The sequence below is a fragment of the Thunnus maccoyii genome, chromosome 12 (genome assembly GCF_910596095.1).
Source record: "Thunnus maccoyii chromosome 12, fThuMac1.1, whole genome shotgun sequence".
Taxonomy (NCBI): domain Eukaryota; kingdom Metazoa; phylum Chordata; class Actinopteri; order Scombriformes; family Scombridae; genus Thunnus; species Thunnus maccoyii.
Genome location: NC_056544.1, coordinates 21,723,123 through 21,739,031, shown reverse-complemented (window position 1 = coordinate 21,739,031; position 15,909 = coordinate 21,723,123). Strand labels below are relative to the sequence as shown.

General features: G+C 39.7%; 1 protein-coding gene across 4 annotated transcripts in view; it reads left to right on the top strand.

The window, feature by feature from the left end:
• The window catches only part of LOC121909077 (receptor-type tyrosine-protein phosphatase F), a 186,362-nt gene that overhangs the window by 95,860 nt on the left and 74,593 nt on the right, over nt 1-15,909 (top strand). For all 4 annotated transcript variants that reach the window (XM_042429468.1, XM_042429464.1, XM_042429467.1 and 1 more), the window contains one exon: nt 14,977-15,165. In XM_042429468.1, the coding sequence (XP_042285402.1) occupies nt 14,977-15,165 (189 nt within the window). The remainder of the gene's footprint in view (nt 1-14,976; nt 15,166-15,909) is intronic.

Genomic DNA, 15,909 nt, shown 5'->3' with positions numbered 1-15,909 from the left:
ACTACGACACAATGCCAGTAATAAATATCTCAGGAGCCAGGCAAGTGCGGACAACAAACCTGACTGGATAAACAGCATAGAAATCTCATTGCACCTCTTCCCAGGCAAGATAAATACATACAGAAGCTATATCAGAATGATTTAATACCGAGCCCTGCTCCTTACAACTTAATCCTCTCCTTTCCTTTGCGCTATTCAAATCATCCACAATAACCAAAATAAGGTCTGTTGTGTAACTGCTATTCCCCCACATTACTATTTCACTCTCGCGCTTTTTCTTTCTCTTTTTGAATGCTGTGTGTCTGTAATGCTCATGTTGGCATTTTAATAGCTGTCCCATTATGTTGTTTAAGGAACTGTGCGGTCAGTTTACCAAGTTTAACCCTACATAGGTCGTAGACGAAAATGATACAGTTGGTGAACGTTGGATTTACTCTTGGCAGAACAGGTTTGGCTTCCGTTTTAGGCAGGGCTGTTATTTGTCACAACATGCTGTAAGAATACAGAAGCAGAAACTCGCATGCACACGAAACCATTCAGGGACACGCATCCTCGCACAAACCCATGCACGCACAAAGATCTACAGGTGTAGCCCCCTCCTACTGTATTTCTTAGCTCCATTGTGATGATCTGTGTCACAGATTTAATTTCTCCCACCATCTGCTGGCTGGAGGCCCAGCATCGTAGATCATATCCAGACTGACAGATACAAACTGCATCTGTCTATGCATGCTACTCCCAAGGACTCACACAATATGGCAGGGTGGAATCTCTCTGCTGGCCACACAATATGCATCCTTACATCCTCACTTCCAAGGACTTGGGCATTGTAAGGACGACAGGTAGCTTTTAGGTTTGGTCAGGGTTGTAGCACCTGCAATATATTGTAGTCCCCATTTACCAAACAGTATTGCACAGGGAATTAAAAAGAAACACCAACATAAATTTGTTTTTAACCAAGGAAAATCACTCTAATAAATTAAATTAAGATATATTAGAAAGTAAATAAATCCGCTTTTGCTGCTAGTTTTTTGTATTAGTTTTGTGCCGGCCCAACCCTGATATTACCAGATATTCTTCCCTGCTCAACAAATCAAGCCTGTGGTTGTTCGATGCACAGGAATGTAAATAATTACTTTGTTGAGATTTTTTGGGGTGGTATGGGTGGCTTTAACTAGCAGCAACCACCTTGCTGAAATGTCCTTGAGCAGGACACTGAATCTCTTATGAATCCCTGCCAGCTTAATTTGTATCTGACCTTGTGCTCCAGTCTTTCTGTGTGTGATCAATAAATTATATATTTTTTAAAAAGAAGAAAAAAAAGAAACAAGGAAGCAGATTTCCAAAATGTAATATCTTTGTAACTGTTATTATCTTTGGTTTTAAGTTAAATAATTTAAGATGAACATGTTATAATTAATAAATAACCTAAAAATTTTAATTACTTGTCAAACTTGACCCTGGTTAGTTGATCTCGTGAGATCTGACTAAATTTTTCAAGACATCTGGATGGAGTCATTCTTGCTTTGAGGCAACATTTTATCATCTGTACTTGTCCATCAATTGCTCCATGCTTTTGGCAAGCTGTATCTGTAAAGACTGCGATGTTTGGTATGCCTGCGCCGTCAGTGCTCATCATGTCTGTTGCCTCGGGGGATAGAGAGAGAGAGAGTGACAGAAAGAGAGAGAGATCAATGAGTAAAAATAACAAAGAAAAGTGCTTGATAGAAGATAGGAAAACCAAAAGAGTTCGATGTTTAATTGTATGTAAATGGAATTAAAGCAGAGTTTAAGAATCTTTTTTTTGTTTTTTCTTAGCACAGGTGGTGAATTAGATCAGTTCTTTAAAAGTTGTATGATCATTACATCTTTTGGCTGCTTGTAATCCCGTCCTAATGACTCAAGAGTTGATTTACATTTCTTCAACCACTCTGCTTTTGGAAAAAAATCAACATCCGAGAGTATAGACTACAAGAATATTTTAACGCAACTCTATCATTATTAGCTGCCCAGTGGTAATGTTTATTACAGTTTATTGTACTAGATTTCATGGTATTACACAGGTATTCCCGTTCATATGTCCACCCTCTGTACTCCATTGCTTACATAGTAAAAAAACTGTTGCTTCTGGCTTCTGTCATACATTTATCGAGACCAGTCTGTCAATGTTTTAAACTTGAATTTATAGCCACTGTTGATTGTCAGGACATATTGAACTCCTCATCTGGACGTTGTCTCTGGGTTCCAGAAGATATTGAAGATGTGACAAGACATGCACATCCGTTAATATCTGCACATTGTCAAGAAGAGACAGGGATATCCGCAAATTGACATCCGCTATTAAATATCTGCCACAAACAGCTGCAACAGGCTGTCATTATTCAATTACAGATTTTACTGAAGGTTTATGAGAGCATGACCGATGTGATTATCAATACTGGTTCGGAGCATTCGGAGCGACACGCTTCTTACTCCATTAGAGTGTTAAAGCCACTGGAAACCCAAATACACAATGGCTTTCTACATGTACAAAATAGTAAGCATCTAAAAAATGATTAGAAAATTCAATCCAAATTCAAAATATTGTCATTTAAGTTTTTGTAAATTTTCCTGATCTTGCATTTGAATTGGGAGTGGTTATGCTCAGACATTTGTTACGAAAATTACGCAATAAATTTGCGATGTGCTCATGTGCAAGCATATTGTCTCATTTCCGGTTGCCAGAGTTTCTGTGTCATTGGTAACGTTAGCGTTTCTGCATCTCAACCCAGTTAATTTTGCTATATTCTTCATTACTGCGGCTAATTACTGGCTGTACATTTAAATGTAAGCTAGTTCTGCTCAAGCACTCTTAGCTCTCTTCTTCTTTTAGTGACTTTCTTAAAGGTCACACAGTTGTTTACATGCTTTTCAGATCTGCTAGTTACTTTAGCTTAGCAGTTAGCAATGGCTTCCCTCTCTCCCTCTCACTCTCCTGCTCTCTCTTGCTCAGTGTGTCTTATGTTTAGCTATTCTCCTGCCTCCTTTAGTGATAATGGTACATGTAATAAATGTAGCATATTTACTGTGTTGGAGGCGAGGCTTAATGAGTTAGAAGTACGGCTCTGCACCATTGAAACCCAGTCGTTAGCTACAATAGTTAGCCAGACCCAGTAGCCGGTGCGGGTGTCAGTCAAAACGTGATCTGCCACACCTACACAGTCTTGATCTAAACAGCAAAATTAGATGTTTTTTGAAATAGGTTTCTGATAGTTATGAATGTCTATTTTCACTCAGATTTTTGTGGATGCTTAATGAGACGTTCAACTTTCATATATGCATTTTTACTATTTCAAGCCAGATTTCCAAAGGCTTTAAGCAAGCTATGTGGTCATCTTTTTCCCCTTTTTTGGCTGGTAATAATACATTTTCTGTCATTCCCTACATCTGTACACATTTTCCTATGATTATCCAAGCCCAAAATGTACATACAAATTTTTTATACCAAAGAAGAAGGAAGTATGGAGAGAGAGTCAGACATCTAAATATGGAGATCCAATAATATTTAGCCAGAAATATAAGCAGCATACTGAATATAAACACAGAGGTTGATGAAAACTGTCACTCAAACTGTGCTCCCAAATCAGATTGATATTTCTGGGGTCAAATGCAAGTCAAGTCACTCACTTACACCTCAGTGCTCTGAGCCGCCCAGGCAGCTACAGTGTAAATTTGCATTAAATCAATGTGTTCATTACTTCGTGCTTTTCTTCTTACCTTCAACCTGTCCTCCAATTTTGGTGCCGTTGCGCATTCATCAACAATTGTTAATAAAGGGGTCTGTTACATGTAATTCTTCCACATGGCACAAAAAAACCCTATAACAATATAAATTGTAAATCAGAGATGTACTGTACAGTTAATGTAAGCACAAGTTATATTTTATTTACTTTTGAAGTGAGCTACATCTTGTTTATTGACATTGTGTAGATCTAAGAGTAAAATTTCTTTTAGATAGAAATATTGATGGATCAAACAATCGCTTTATATTATTAGCCCTAGTTCATTATTGTACATTATATTGGTTGGTTTAACATAGATGATTTAATCCAAGTACTTTGTTGCTAAAAGCTGCCTGCGTCTATCTCTGTCTATGAGTTTATATTGTATTATGTAGTGTTTACAATGTACAGGAGTTTCTATTTCTGTCTAAAAACAATACAGTAAAAAACTACACACAATGCAATGGAAAAAAAATAACACCTGACATATTTCTTCCTTTGAATGTATTAATAATTGTGCCCTGGGCCTGTAAGCCTGCAGGTAAAGAGCAAGGTCCACCTCATGGCTCTGCAGGCCAATGAGTCAACGGCTCCCCAGGCCCTGACTGGCCATGGATGGATGGGCCCACCGCATGTCATGGGAGTTCTAATACCTACACTCAATGAGCTGGCTAATGGGAGTCCTTTCACCCTGACCCCCTTTCCTCACACATTTACACACCAAGCCCTCTTGGCTTACCCACTGGGCCATAGAAGGCAGGGGAGAACGTAGAACGGCTTGACTCACTATCAGCCTTATAGCTTGGCCTTAAGCTTGACATTTTTCTCATGTTTAAGAGGCATAGTCCCATTTTCTCTAAGCTCCTAAGCTGTGTTTTTCAAGGTTGTAGCTGATCGGTCTGTGTACGGCTGTCAAAGACTGTTGATTTTGCATGCATTACATGTGCATCAATATTTCAACCTGTTTTGCAAGGGATGGTTGACTGCTCATATTCAAGCCCGCCCTGCTTAACACTGACAATGTCAGGGCATGTTCACACCAAATATTTAGGAGCATTTACAGGTTATTTTATTTACTCATTCAGGAGGTAAGAACTAACTGTGACTGAGGGAAAGCAGGTCTCTATCCTTTCCTGATAAAATTGTGCTGAGGTTAGAACCGAGGTGGTGATCGAACCAACTACAGAAGATGATCCAAAAATGGTTAATGTTGTGTCAGGCTTAGTTACAGGATGTTAAATGGTAATGTTTGAATCTCATCAGTCCTAAAGTTATTCATGGTTGTAAGCTACCTCACTATAACCACAGAACACTACCAGCAATCAAGCAGTTTGTGGTCAGAGGTCATGTTTTGACCTTCCTATTACAGCCATGTTGTTACTGCCTCTGAGTTGCTGTCCAGCATTGATGAAATTATTGCATCTTTCATCTTTCGAGGTGAATAGTTAACAGGTCGTGCCACAATCTGATATTTTTGAACACCCATCACTTCTGCAAAGCCCTACATAATCAAAGTTGAGACTGTCGACATTGACTCACAGACTCTGTGTATTATTCATTATCCCTGACTGAGAGAATAAGTAAAGGCTGTCACAGGAGCCCAGTCAGTGAGGATTTAATTAAGGGAACCTGCCACATTCCACTACATCCACTGCCTTTCTGAGAACTCATAAAAGCCATCCCTATCTGCCGTAATTACACTAAACATGTCACAATAAAGCTCTGCCGATGATTAATTTGAGTTGTAGAGAGGATCAATTAATTAATTTATTTGCAAACTGCCGCTCTGCTTCCTTTTGTAGACCGATTTCATTAACCGTCACGCTTCCTGATTTTTGGTCCTGTCCTTGTTCTTTTTCCCGAGACACCTGGAGGAATAGCCTGTCTTATTAGCCACATCGCATTACCACAGAAATTTACCATGAGCCCTGAGGTTTTTCCATCTTACAGGCAGTTACATTAAAATAAGTAGTAAACCACAAACCGTGTACTTCGTAATACCATAATCTCAAGGGTCTTCAATCAAACTCCTGTTACTGGGACCACAAGGCAAGAAGTAGAGCTGTAATCTCAAAATGAAAGCCTACAGCTGTGCTACTCATATAGCGTAGTTAATGGAGGATGTGATTCTGTGCAGCAGGGCTTGTCCCACAAGGTGACTCGGTCAGCATAACCATGTGAATTCAGAAGACCACCCATGGGTTGCAGTAATGGGTCGGAGGCCACGGTTATGTACTAACCGGCGCGCTGCAGCATAAATAACAGGCGCAAGGCATCTGGCAGGGCCGTAGATCATACTGACGACAGTGGAAGTATGATATCAGATAGGAGAAAGAGGGAGAAGTAGAGATAAATAGGAAAGGGGAGAGTGGGAGATGATAAAAAGAGAGAGAGGGAAGGAAAGAAGGAAAGGAAGGAGTTGGGGGAGAATTAGATTACTGTTATTGATTATCTGCCTGTAGGCGAGGAAGTAAGGCCAAATGTTCTGCTCAGCCAGACAAAAAAGTGTATTATTTCAAAGGTCATGGCATGCATTACAGTCTTTTTACTCCAAGTACACTTGGATAAACAGCGGAATAACAGCAGTGATACAACAACTAGCACAGAGTTTATTAACAACCAAATTAACAGTGTTTTTGTTATGACTGTGTTTTGCGATGGTCTGTTGCATTCAGGTGTGTCTATGCGTGCAGTTCATTTGACGTCAGGACTGTTTGTTTGATGCACAACTATCTCCATAGCAACTGCCATAACACCTGGTTCAAGAGATAGCGTGCCAGAGACAACAGGCTTGACTAGGTGTGCAGACTTATTTCAATGCACATTCCAGTTCACATTGTGCATTTGCATTTATTTCCCTGCTGCCTGATCCTAACTGTAGTAAATCGCATTTTTTATCTGCCTGATAAAAAAAAAAGCGTTTGTATAATCACCGACCACGTCACCGCTCACACCGACTCAGGCCCATCTGTGAAAATAATTTGTTTGGTTCTTTGCATCTTGTTGTCTTTGTTTTTCATTCTTGCCATCCTATTCTATGGGGATTTTCACCAATTTCATGTCATTACAACAGTATTACATCAATGGCCTCCTTGCCATGTCTTTGATGTTGGGGTGTGCCGTGTCATCCCTGCTGAGGAGACCTCCACAGTGGGAGCTCTGCCAACCAGTATTTCTCTGAAGAGCAGGAGGGTCCTGCTCACATGCCCTTCATGGCAGAACATGTGAGAAAACTCCCTGCCCTTCGATGTTTTGCAAGTCAAAAGCACAGAGGCAGTTACATGAATAGCAGGCGGGTCTTTCTGCCTTTCTGAGGGGCCTATTAGTAGCTGCCTGAATGTCACAGTATTTCAGAAAGAAACACCTGAAAGTACTACCATACTTATCAAACACATAACAAGGCTAATGTTGACTGAACCACAGTAAATGTTTAGTAAGCAATAGCTGTAACAATATATTGTTAACTGGAAACACTGTTATCCTCAGATTTTTATCCAACAGAGTACAACACCACTGTCAGCTTTGTGTTCCTCCTTAATCTTTTGCAGTTAAACATTTTCCAAGTGAACTCGCTGAATTTTTTTTTTTTTACACCTCATCCACAATCCGACTAATTATTGAGTTATTTCCAGTCGAACTCGTGTTAGCGTTGGCTGTCTGTTTGCACGTCATCCTGACGCTGACACCTCTCACACACTTCCGCGTCTCAGGCAGATGCAAATGTCTGTCTCGACAATGTTCTTGGCTAGAAACAGCCGCAGGCCATGCACTTTGTTTCTGCAGACAGCTCATCTGCTTTTCAGTGCCAGATTGACTCAAGACCAGTTGAGGCATGGAAAACACCTATTGCACTATATTTAGTTTCACATGCGAGTCCCACTAGCAGAAGGGTGAATAATTAAGTTTATCTGTAAAACACAGACGCTTAAACTGTTATCTTTGTTGTTTTTATGCTAATAAATTTAACAAAATGATTTCCCTTTCAAACATTTATCCACCAGTTAAAAGCCAAATGCAACACATCTTCACAAGTCATCCAGGCAAATGAAATGCCAAAACAGCCCACATATTCTCTAGAAGCACATAAACCTTTTTTTTTTTTTACCTATAAAGACAGTGCACTGATGTATGTTTAAAAGGGTAGATTTTAGAGCAGTAATATTTCATGAGGCAAGTGGCTTTGTTGCTGCCACTGTGGTCCTTTGGTTCGCACTATCAAAGGAGACATCACCTTTAATTGTTGTCATCCATCACCTGGCAACAGGCACACGCAGAGATCATAAGGCCTTTTATTTCTCGCTCGAAATGAGATCAGCTCAGATATATAAGCTAAAGACTTTAAGAAAGGCTCACTCTGTCACCTTAATTTTTGATGGCACACATAGATGCTGAATGAGATCAACTATTGATACAGAATGAAGCCAGCTACCGTGGGCAGCTCGCAAGCATGCACACAACCTCTGCTCGTGTTGTAGCAAAGCTTCTTATGAATATTTCCAGACATATGCTTCCCCCTGTATGTTTCATGACTATATGTTCTCTCCAAAGGGGCCTTTCTCTAGTTGAAGCCATACTTAAAACATTCATAGCAGCACATGTCCTTCACCACTTGAGAAGGAAGGAGATACCAGGGCATACTGAAATGGAAATGAGGCAGGCATATTTTATGCAGAGGTGTTGTATCTTGTGCCACTGTGTCAGGGCTCCCCTGTTATGAAGGAATTGGGGTGTCTGGAGTGTTTTCCCCCTTTGAGATGAGTGTGTTTGGGTTGAGGGAAAAACGCTGGCTTACGTTAGTGTGGCATTGAGCTCCAGCAGCCTCCCAGTGGGACAGGAGGACAGGGACGGGTCTCTTTCAGCAGGGCTCTGATTAGACCCATCGCCCTAGCTGCCACGCTCCACTCACACTGGTAATTGCAGCTGGCAGGAGGTTAGCATGCACCCCTCCCCTGCCCCATCCTCTTCTCCTCCCTTCCCCTCTCTTTTTTTTTTTTTTTTTTTTTTTTTTTTCTTTTTCGCCCCTCTCCTCTCATCTAAATCTTACCTCACCTGCCTGTAGCTGTTACAGCAGAGTCATACACCTCCATGACACAATAGTTTATGATTACTGTATCATGTTTTCTTAATTTCACTAATTACCATATAACTAGTGCCTCATCTCTTTACAAATGATGTTGCCAATATTTCCCCATGCCTTTTGTGTAAAGTCAGGGCCCCCACTGCTACCCTAATTGAGTAGTACAACCACAAAACCACATTAAGCTTTTCCCTTCTGCCCTCTCTTTTCTACCGTGTTGCTGTAACCACTGTAAACAAGTTCATCTGCTAAGCTGCTCATATTGCAGTATGAGACTGTGCGTGATAAACGGCTGTTGGAAGAACAATGGCCCTATTTATTTTTCACAACATGGAGGAACCAGTTCATGTGTACCCAGCTTTACATTTAATGGCTTTCTGGCACCACCTATGGCCGTGTTCATTTGCAAATACAGGGCGTTTCTACTACTTTAGTTGTAACAACTGCATCGCAGAAGCACTTAACAAAATAAAACAGACCCCATTAGATGTCACTGCTCTAAAACAGATTGGAAAGATATACAACACTATGTTAGATCAGTAGCAGTATAACAGTCTGCTTGCTGTACGCATAATTTCAGATTGTAGTGTGCATACATGCTGAATAATTTACCAGTTTGATATCTAGATTGAAACATTTATCTTCTTCTTAAGTGTCACACATACATTGTTTTGTTTTGGGTTTTTTTTACTGCAGCACTGTTCAACTTAGTAATGGGGTTTCTACGTGACATTATCACAGGATTTTCTTCTTACTCGTATTTTCCTGCCTCGACTAGACAGAGGAGTGGAGCTTTTATTTGATGAATTACACTCCAGCATAAGAGGGCCTTTTTATTAAAAATGCCCTCTATCTTGACAAACATCAACCTGCATTGCCTGCACTATTTCATTGGATTCTCTCCAAATTTCCCCATCATTTTTTGCTTCCCTTCAAATTAAAGAGGACTGAACAAAGGCATGTCTTTGTCTTCCTGGCATGACAAGTTGGCAGACAAGGCCAGCCGCAGGAGTTGCAGTAGAAGGACTAGACAGACAGGGCTCAAATCTTTCTCAATAGCTCGAAAAGATCTGATATGTATATAGAGATAACTTTCAATTATTCTTTTCATTATTCCCAACCCTTTCCTACCAAAATCCAAGGACATATGCAACTAGAAAGCTTTAGAAAGCCATGTTAGATGTGACTATTAAAGAAATTTCACATTTTCAAAAGTTATGGTAGTTTTAAAAAGTACAAGAATAATCAGCTTAACTATTTCTTTAAAACGTTTTTCAATATATATATATATTTTTTTTTAATCATAAAATTTGACATTGAGTACATAGAAGAATGTGTTTTCTAAGAGTTGAATCACAGTGATTGTGCAAGCCTAGTTTCTTGAGGAAGGATGTCAGAAATGTGAAGGGCCTGCATGTAAAAGACTCAATAATCTTCAGTCTAGAGTCTTGGCCTTGAGACCACAATGCCATATTGGGACATTGAAATTCAGCAAAAGAGGTGAAGCTTTTTCTTTTCTCTAAAGACATGAAAGCTTGGGGTGACTGCAAACTTTTTACATCCAGTTCAAAGCTTTACATAACAGACATTTATTAGCTTTACAGTTTTGAGTTTGAATAGGCTTTATGAGGTTTTGTTGTCCTGTATTGATGTTTCTGAGGGCAGAAGATTGTGTATTTTTTTTTTATTTCTATAGCAATTGATTAGTTTGGTCAAGAAATAAAGCAGTTTTTCTGTATTCCTCTTGGTTATTCTACCCCAAGAGTAACTAACCTTCAATATCTCCTGCTACCCAAACAGTACAATCTGAAGCTGAGCAATGCTCTTCCTCTTACATATGTATAACATTTACGCTACATGCTGCCCAACTCCTCCATTCAACATCTTCTTATGTTAGAACTGACCTACCAACTGAAGCCATGGTACACTTTGCACTAATCAGACATATAGTACTTTGAAAAAAATGTCCCCCAGTTTTAATAACAGTGCACCTGCAATGCAAACATTAAGCAGTAGAAGGGGATAGATTCATGTATAAGCTTTGCGGCGGCTGTTTGCCTTTTGAATTATTCCCTGTTTGTGCTTTCTGATATGACAGAGCCGCTGACTCGTGTAATAACTCCTTTGGGGTCTTTCACCCTGTTTTACCAATGGTTTGCATTTTTCACAGCCCAGGAACATTTGCCAATAATCTTAATCATAAATATTCTATAGGCAGCAATACAAAGAGGCTTGGTTGAAAATATCCCATGCTGATATTGCAGTAAAAGACACAGTTCCACAAAACATTACAGCACAAATTACAGCTTTTCCCTCTTATAAAGTAGTTGCAAGACACTCATTTCTGTGGGCAACTGCATGTTAGGAATCTTAATGTTGCTGTAGGTACATTTTTGGAATAAATAGCTCAAATCTTTCGGGAATTCACCTCAAAATGTGTTATAACAGACTTCCCAGTCCTTCACCGTTCAATCCCCAGGGTAACTAGCTAGGTGTGATTGACAGGGTGGTGTCATGCCTCATTGAATCGATTGGTTTCCACCATATAGTTAATATATACTAGACCTTGACGAAAGCTACACCGTTTCTCTGGCAGAGATTGAGTGATTTTAGGGCCCAGTCACATGTTACATGTACCAAACTGCATGGGGGAATCTGTGGGGGACTGAGACATGAACTTGAATGCTCTGATTTCTTTGATTTTTCTTGACTGAAGAACGGCCACCTGCTGAAGGCTACGAATCTCATATTTATGTGTTGAATAAGATGGGACACAACTTGTATTAATCAATATATTGACGACTACATGCATCCACATGTTTTTTTTGCAATTTCATGAATTTGCTGAGGTTTTGCCAACATTGTTTCTGAGCAATGAAAATGACTAATGTATACACAAAAATGAAAGGCTTTTTTACACACTATATACACTCTACACACTATATAATACAAGTATAGTTCTACTACACAGTCTTCCAACTGTCCCCAAACAAAACCACCTGTACCCACACCAACTGTGCCTCCCACTGCAGTGACTGCATACGTGAGAAAATTGGGCCCATGTGTATTCAGCCGCAATGGGACTTCCTCTCAGGTGATCTGTGAGCATTATGTGCATGTTCTTAGTGAATCATAAGTAGGTGAGGCTGAAGTTCAACTCCCTCTAGGTTTAGTATAATTCAATGGCTTCCCCACATTTCCCATTAACAGCAGGATAAAGGAGAATCTGTTATTTCCCACGTGTTTGTCAACCAAATAATCCATTTCTTTATTTATTTTTTCTTCTTAATAAACTGTAATTTAGAAAATTACTGTGTGTGTGTATTTGTGAGGTGTTTTACTCATCCCTCATTATTTTTTTGTCTCCTTCTCCATCTCTCTCTCTACCTTTTCCCTCCTCTTTGTCTTTGAGGGTTAGACAGAGCAAACCACAGAGGAACACAGGGCGCTACTGTTACCATTATTCCTACAATGACAAATTGTGGAGTGTTATTTCATTGTGCTGTAGTTGTCTATTTTGTAGAGGTATACTTATTCGGCTGGGATGTCTGAAAACAAATCCTATATCGTTAGACAGGAAGTAAGCCTCGCCACAAAGATAAGAGGCTATGCAGAGATCTGTCAACTACATCTAAATATGAGACGATCCGGGCTGCAGGCCAAACACAGAGGTGAAAGCAGGAACAACTGCTCTGCTGGGGATCAGAAAAAAGAACAACACCCATGCCTCTTGTCATGCTCCCGCCATATAAGTTTACATGTGAATTTTTGACTCAGACAAGCCGAGTAAAGGGGGGGGGGTTGTTAAGAAAACCCCATTCAATGCATCCTCTAGAGGCAATCAGAATTAAATAAAAACATTGGTCCATGTGATAAATGTCTGGGTAAGAAAAGTAGAAGAAGCGCACCATTAATACTTTAGGTGGAGCAAAAGGACGATTTTTAACAGAAGACACTTGTTTTGTGTCTGGTGAGTCTAGACAGTTATTAATTCTTTTTAGTGAACCATTCTGTCACGGCCATTCAGTTTTACTATCGGGACATTGTAATAGACAAGTCTCTATCTTGTATTAATTTTGTTCATCCCTGCAGACCAGCTATTATTTGCTTAATGTTAACCTGCAGTTAGGTATCTCCTTATGGTGAACTGAAGGTAGAAGTTTCAATCATTAGCACTTCCTTAAGTATTTCATTTCAACACTTCGGCCCCAAGGAGACATTTAAATACAGTATGAGGAGAGAGATAAAAGAGATTACAGGTTAGAGAGCAAACTGATAATAAGACCTCTCAAGGGGCATCACGTTTCCTTTTTAATAACGCCGTACAGATCTTGAATTAGGATTTATTATAAGGGTGGGATAGGGGGGTCATATTTAGGTTTTGCAACTCAGTAATGCCATTTAAGTGACAGTTTTTTTGACAATACCAGCTGTTTGGTCTTTTATTAAATAGACCAAATGTGGGTTTCAAAATCATTACAAGACACATTAACAATTTACATAATGAATTTTAAGAGTAATAATTAGTGGTCTGTTACAATTATGCCATCAACAAACACTTTCAAACGTCAAAAAAAACTAAAAGGCCTTGAACAATATGCTTATATCTTGATTCAATACTGTCACGATACTTGGGTGCCGATTTGATTCAGAATTGATTCTGGATTCAAAACTGATTCTCGATTGAATGGATAGAAGGGGGGGCACTGTTTTCAGTCTCTTTCTCCAGTATACTGTGTGCTAAAGCACTCACTAGTGTCCTTAGTCCATTGAAAAACTGTATGAAACATAACTGACAGATAAGATAAATGGTGTGCAGCCTTTTTATTTTAAAAAGTTAACTGCATTATTTAATGAACTAATTAATTTGAAAGCATCTTACAGTCTCCTGCCTGTATGAGAATAACAAAATGAGGGGGAGGCGGGCGGGGTGCTCTACTGTGTTGTTATTAAGGTCATGTCTCCAGCAGTGAAGAGCAGCCGCTCTGCTGTGCCATTAGCTCCGGGAAAGCCATTGTTGTCCAAACGCTGAGCGGGTGCAGAGTTTTCGAGGTGAAACAGACTGAGCACCGAGTTATTTTCTTCACCTCAGAGTTGGTTTAAGTTGTTTAATGCTGCTGTGTGTGTTGGTCAGCCGGTCTCGTTTGTTACTGCTGATAGCTGCTCCACTCCGCTAACATTAGTCTTTGAGTGACAGCGTAGAATGTTCACAATATACTTCACATTCATCTAATTATTTAGTCATTGACTCAAAACATGTTTGCAACTGCTGCCTTTTTTGAAGATGAAGTAGAAGCAACATGCCCTCCAGATGAGTTCCGCCTTTTTCACTCCATTAACATCATGTTCTTAACTAACATTTAGAAAAATCGATTCATGAATCGATTCATAATCACAAGAGATAAGTATCACAATTCTTATGTGAAGCGACTTTTAAACCCACCCCTAGAAACTATTGTTTTGTTATATAGGTGCATACATTAACATTATGTCCTACTGTACATTGAAGTAGTATATTGGCCATATTTCATGATACAAGTTTATATTTGAGAGAACAACAACCGTAGAATCCCAAATTCTTCTTCAAGGATTATACTTTATGTGTTGTCATCATGGATATGCCGATACATTCATTATGATGAGTTGGATTATTCAAATAGGTTTGTTTAGCTTGCTAAGCCTAAGGCGGCTCATTTATGCATGGGTGCCCAGAAGCAGATTGCAACTATCCTTCCTCTGTCTAAACCTGAGACTCCCCGTGCCGGGTAATAAGCTTGCTATGATAATCAATCAGAGGACTTTTTTTTTCCAACCAAATTTTAAATCCAAATCAGCAGCAGATCTACCAATCACCAGTAGTATGTTCTGCTCTTACACTCATTTATTTTGTTTGTGTGAGTTCTGATTACTGTTTGGCCTGTAGCACCTGAAATGTATTTGCTCTCTTTCATCCACTTCTCTGTTCTTGCCAGCTCAACAGCTTTGACACACTCAACGCCTCTCACAGCAATTGAGAGCCTATTCTGTCAAAAATCTTTTTGTAAACACATTTTTTTCCTATTCTTGTTTATTTGTTCTTATTTCCTGCTCCGTGTCTGTGGCTATACTAAAAAAAAAAATGTCTTTGCAAATTTTCAGAGAACCAGATCCCCCATGGCTTCCCCACCATAGATATGGGTCCCCAGCTGAAGGTGGTTGAACGGACCAGAACTGCCACCATGCTGTGTGCTGCCAGCGGAAACCCAGACCCAGAGATCTCCTGGTTCAAGGACATGCTTCCTGTGGACATCAGCAGCAGCAACGGGCGCATTAAACAGCTTCGCTCAGGTACAATTTGATTTGATCTGATTTAATGTCTTCAAGGATATACTGATAATGGAAATATAGTAGAGGCGAGTTGCAGTGTATAAGATACCATTGAAATCCAGGCGTTAAACAAGAGGATGATGTGAAAACACAAAAAGTCTTTCTTGTCATGTATGACTCCATGTATTCACTTTTATCACAAAGGACATGAAAATTTTATTCAGCTTGTCATTGTCACTTTGATTAGTTTCTTCTCAGAATTCTTTCAGAATTTTATTCCTCATAACAGCTGCAGCACGTTATAAAGTAACATAGAAGTTGGAATGAAGTTGTTCCTGCATTCGTGCAATCTTTGACTGTGATGCATGAGCTTGTAACCTTCCAAAGTACAGAAAGAGAATTTTTCATTATATTAAATAATCCTTAATCCCCTGTTAAACATGCAGCTAGGCCACAATGAGGACAGTCGATGATGCATTAGCAAGGATTCAACCTTGCAAAAAATAAAAAATCAATGAGGTGCACTTTGTTCACAGCACCAGTCCACTTGATAAATAAACAGTGCTGGCCTGACCTGGCTCAGGTGAAAAAGGTGTAAGGTGGAAAGATTAGTGGCTTTTGACCAGGTTCAGTCTTGTCATTCCTTACTAAATCTACCTGACTTAGCGAGTGTCAGGCCAGGCTACAGATTAAAGATGAGAGCTACTCCAGAAAAAGCCTGTCGCTGGTCTGCCCGGTGGATGCCAAATGCAGGTCGCCGGAGCA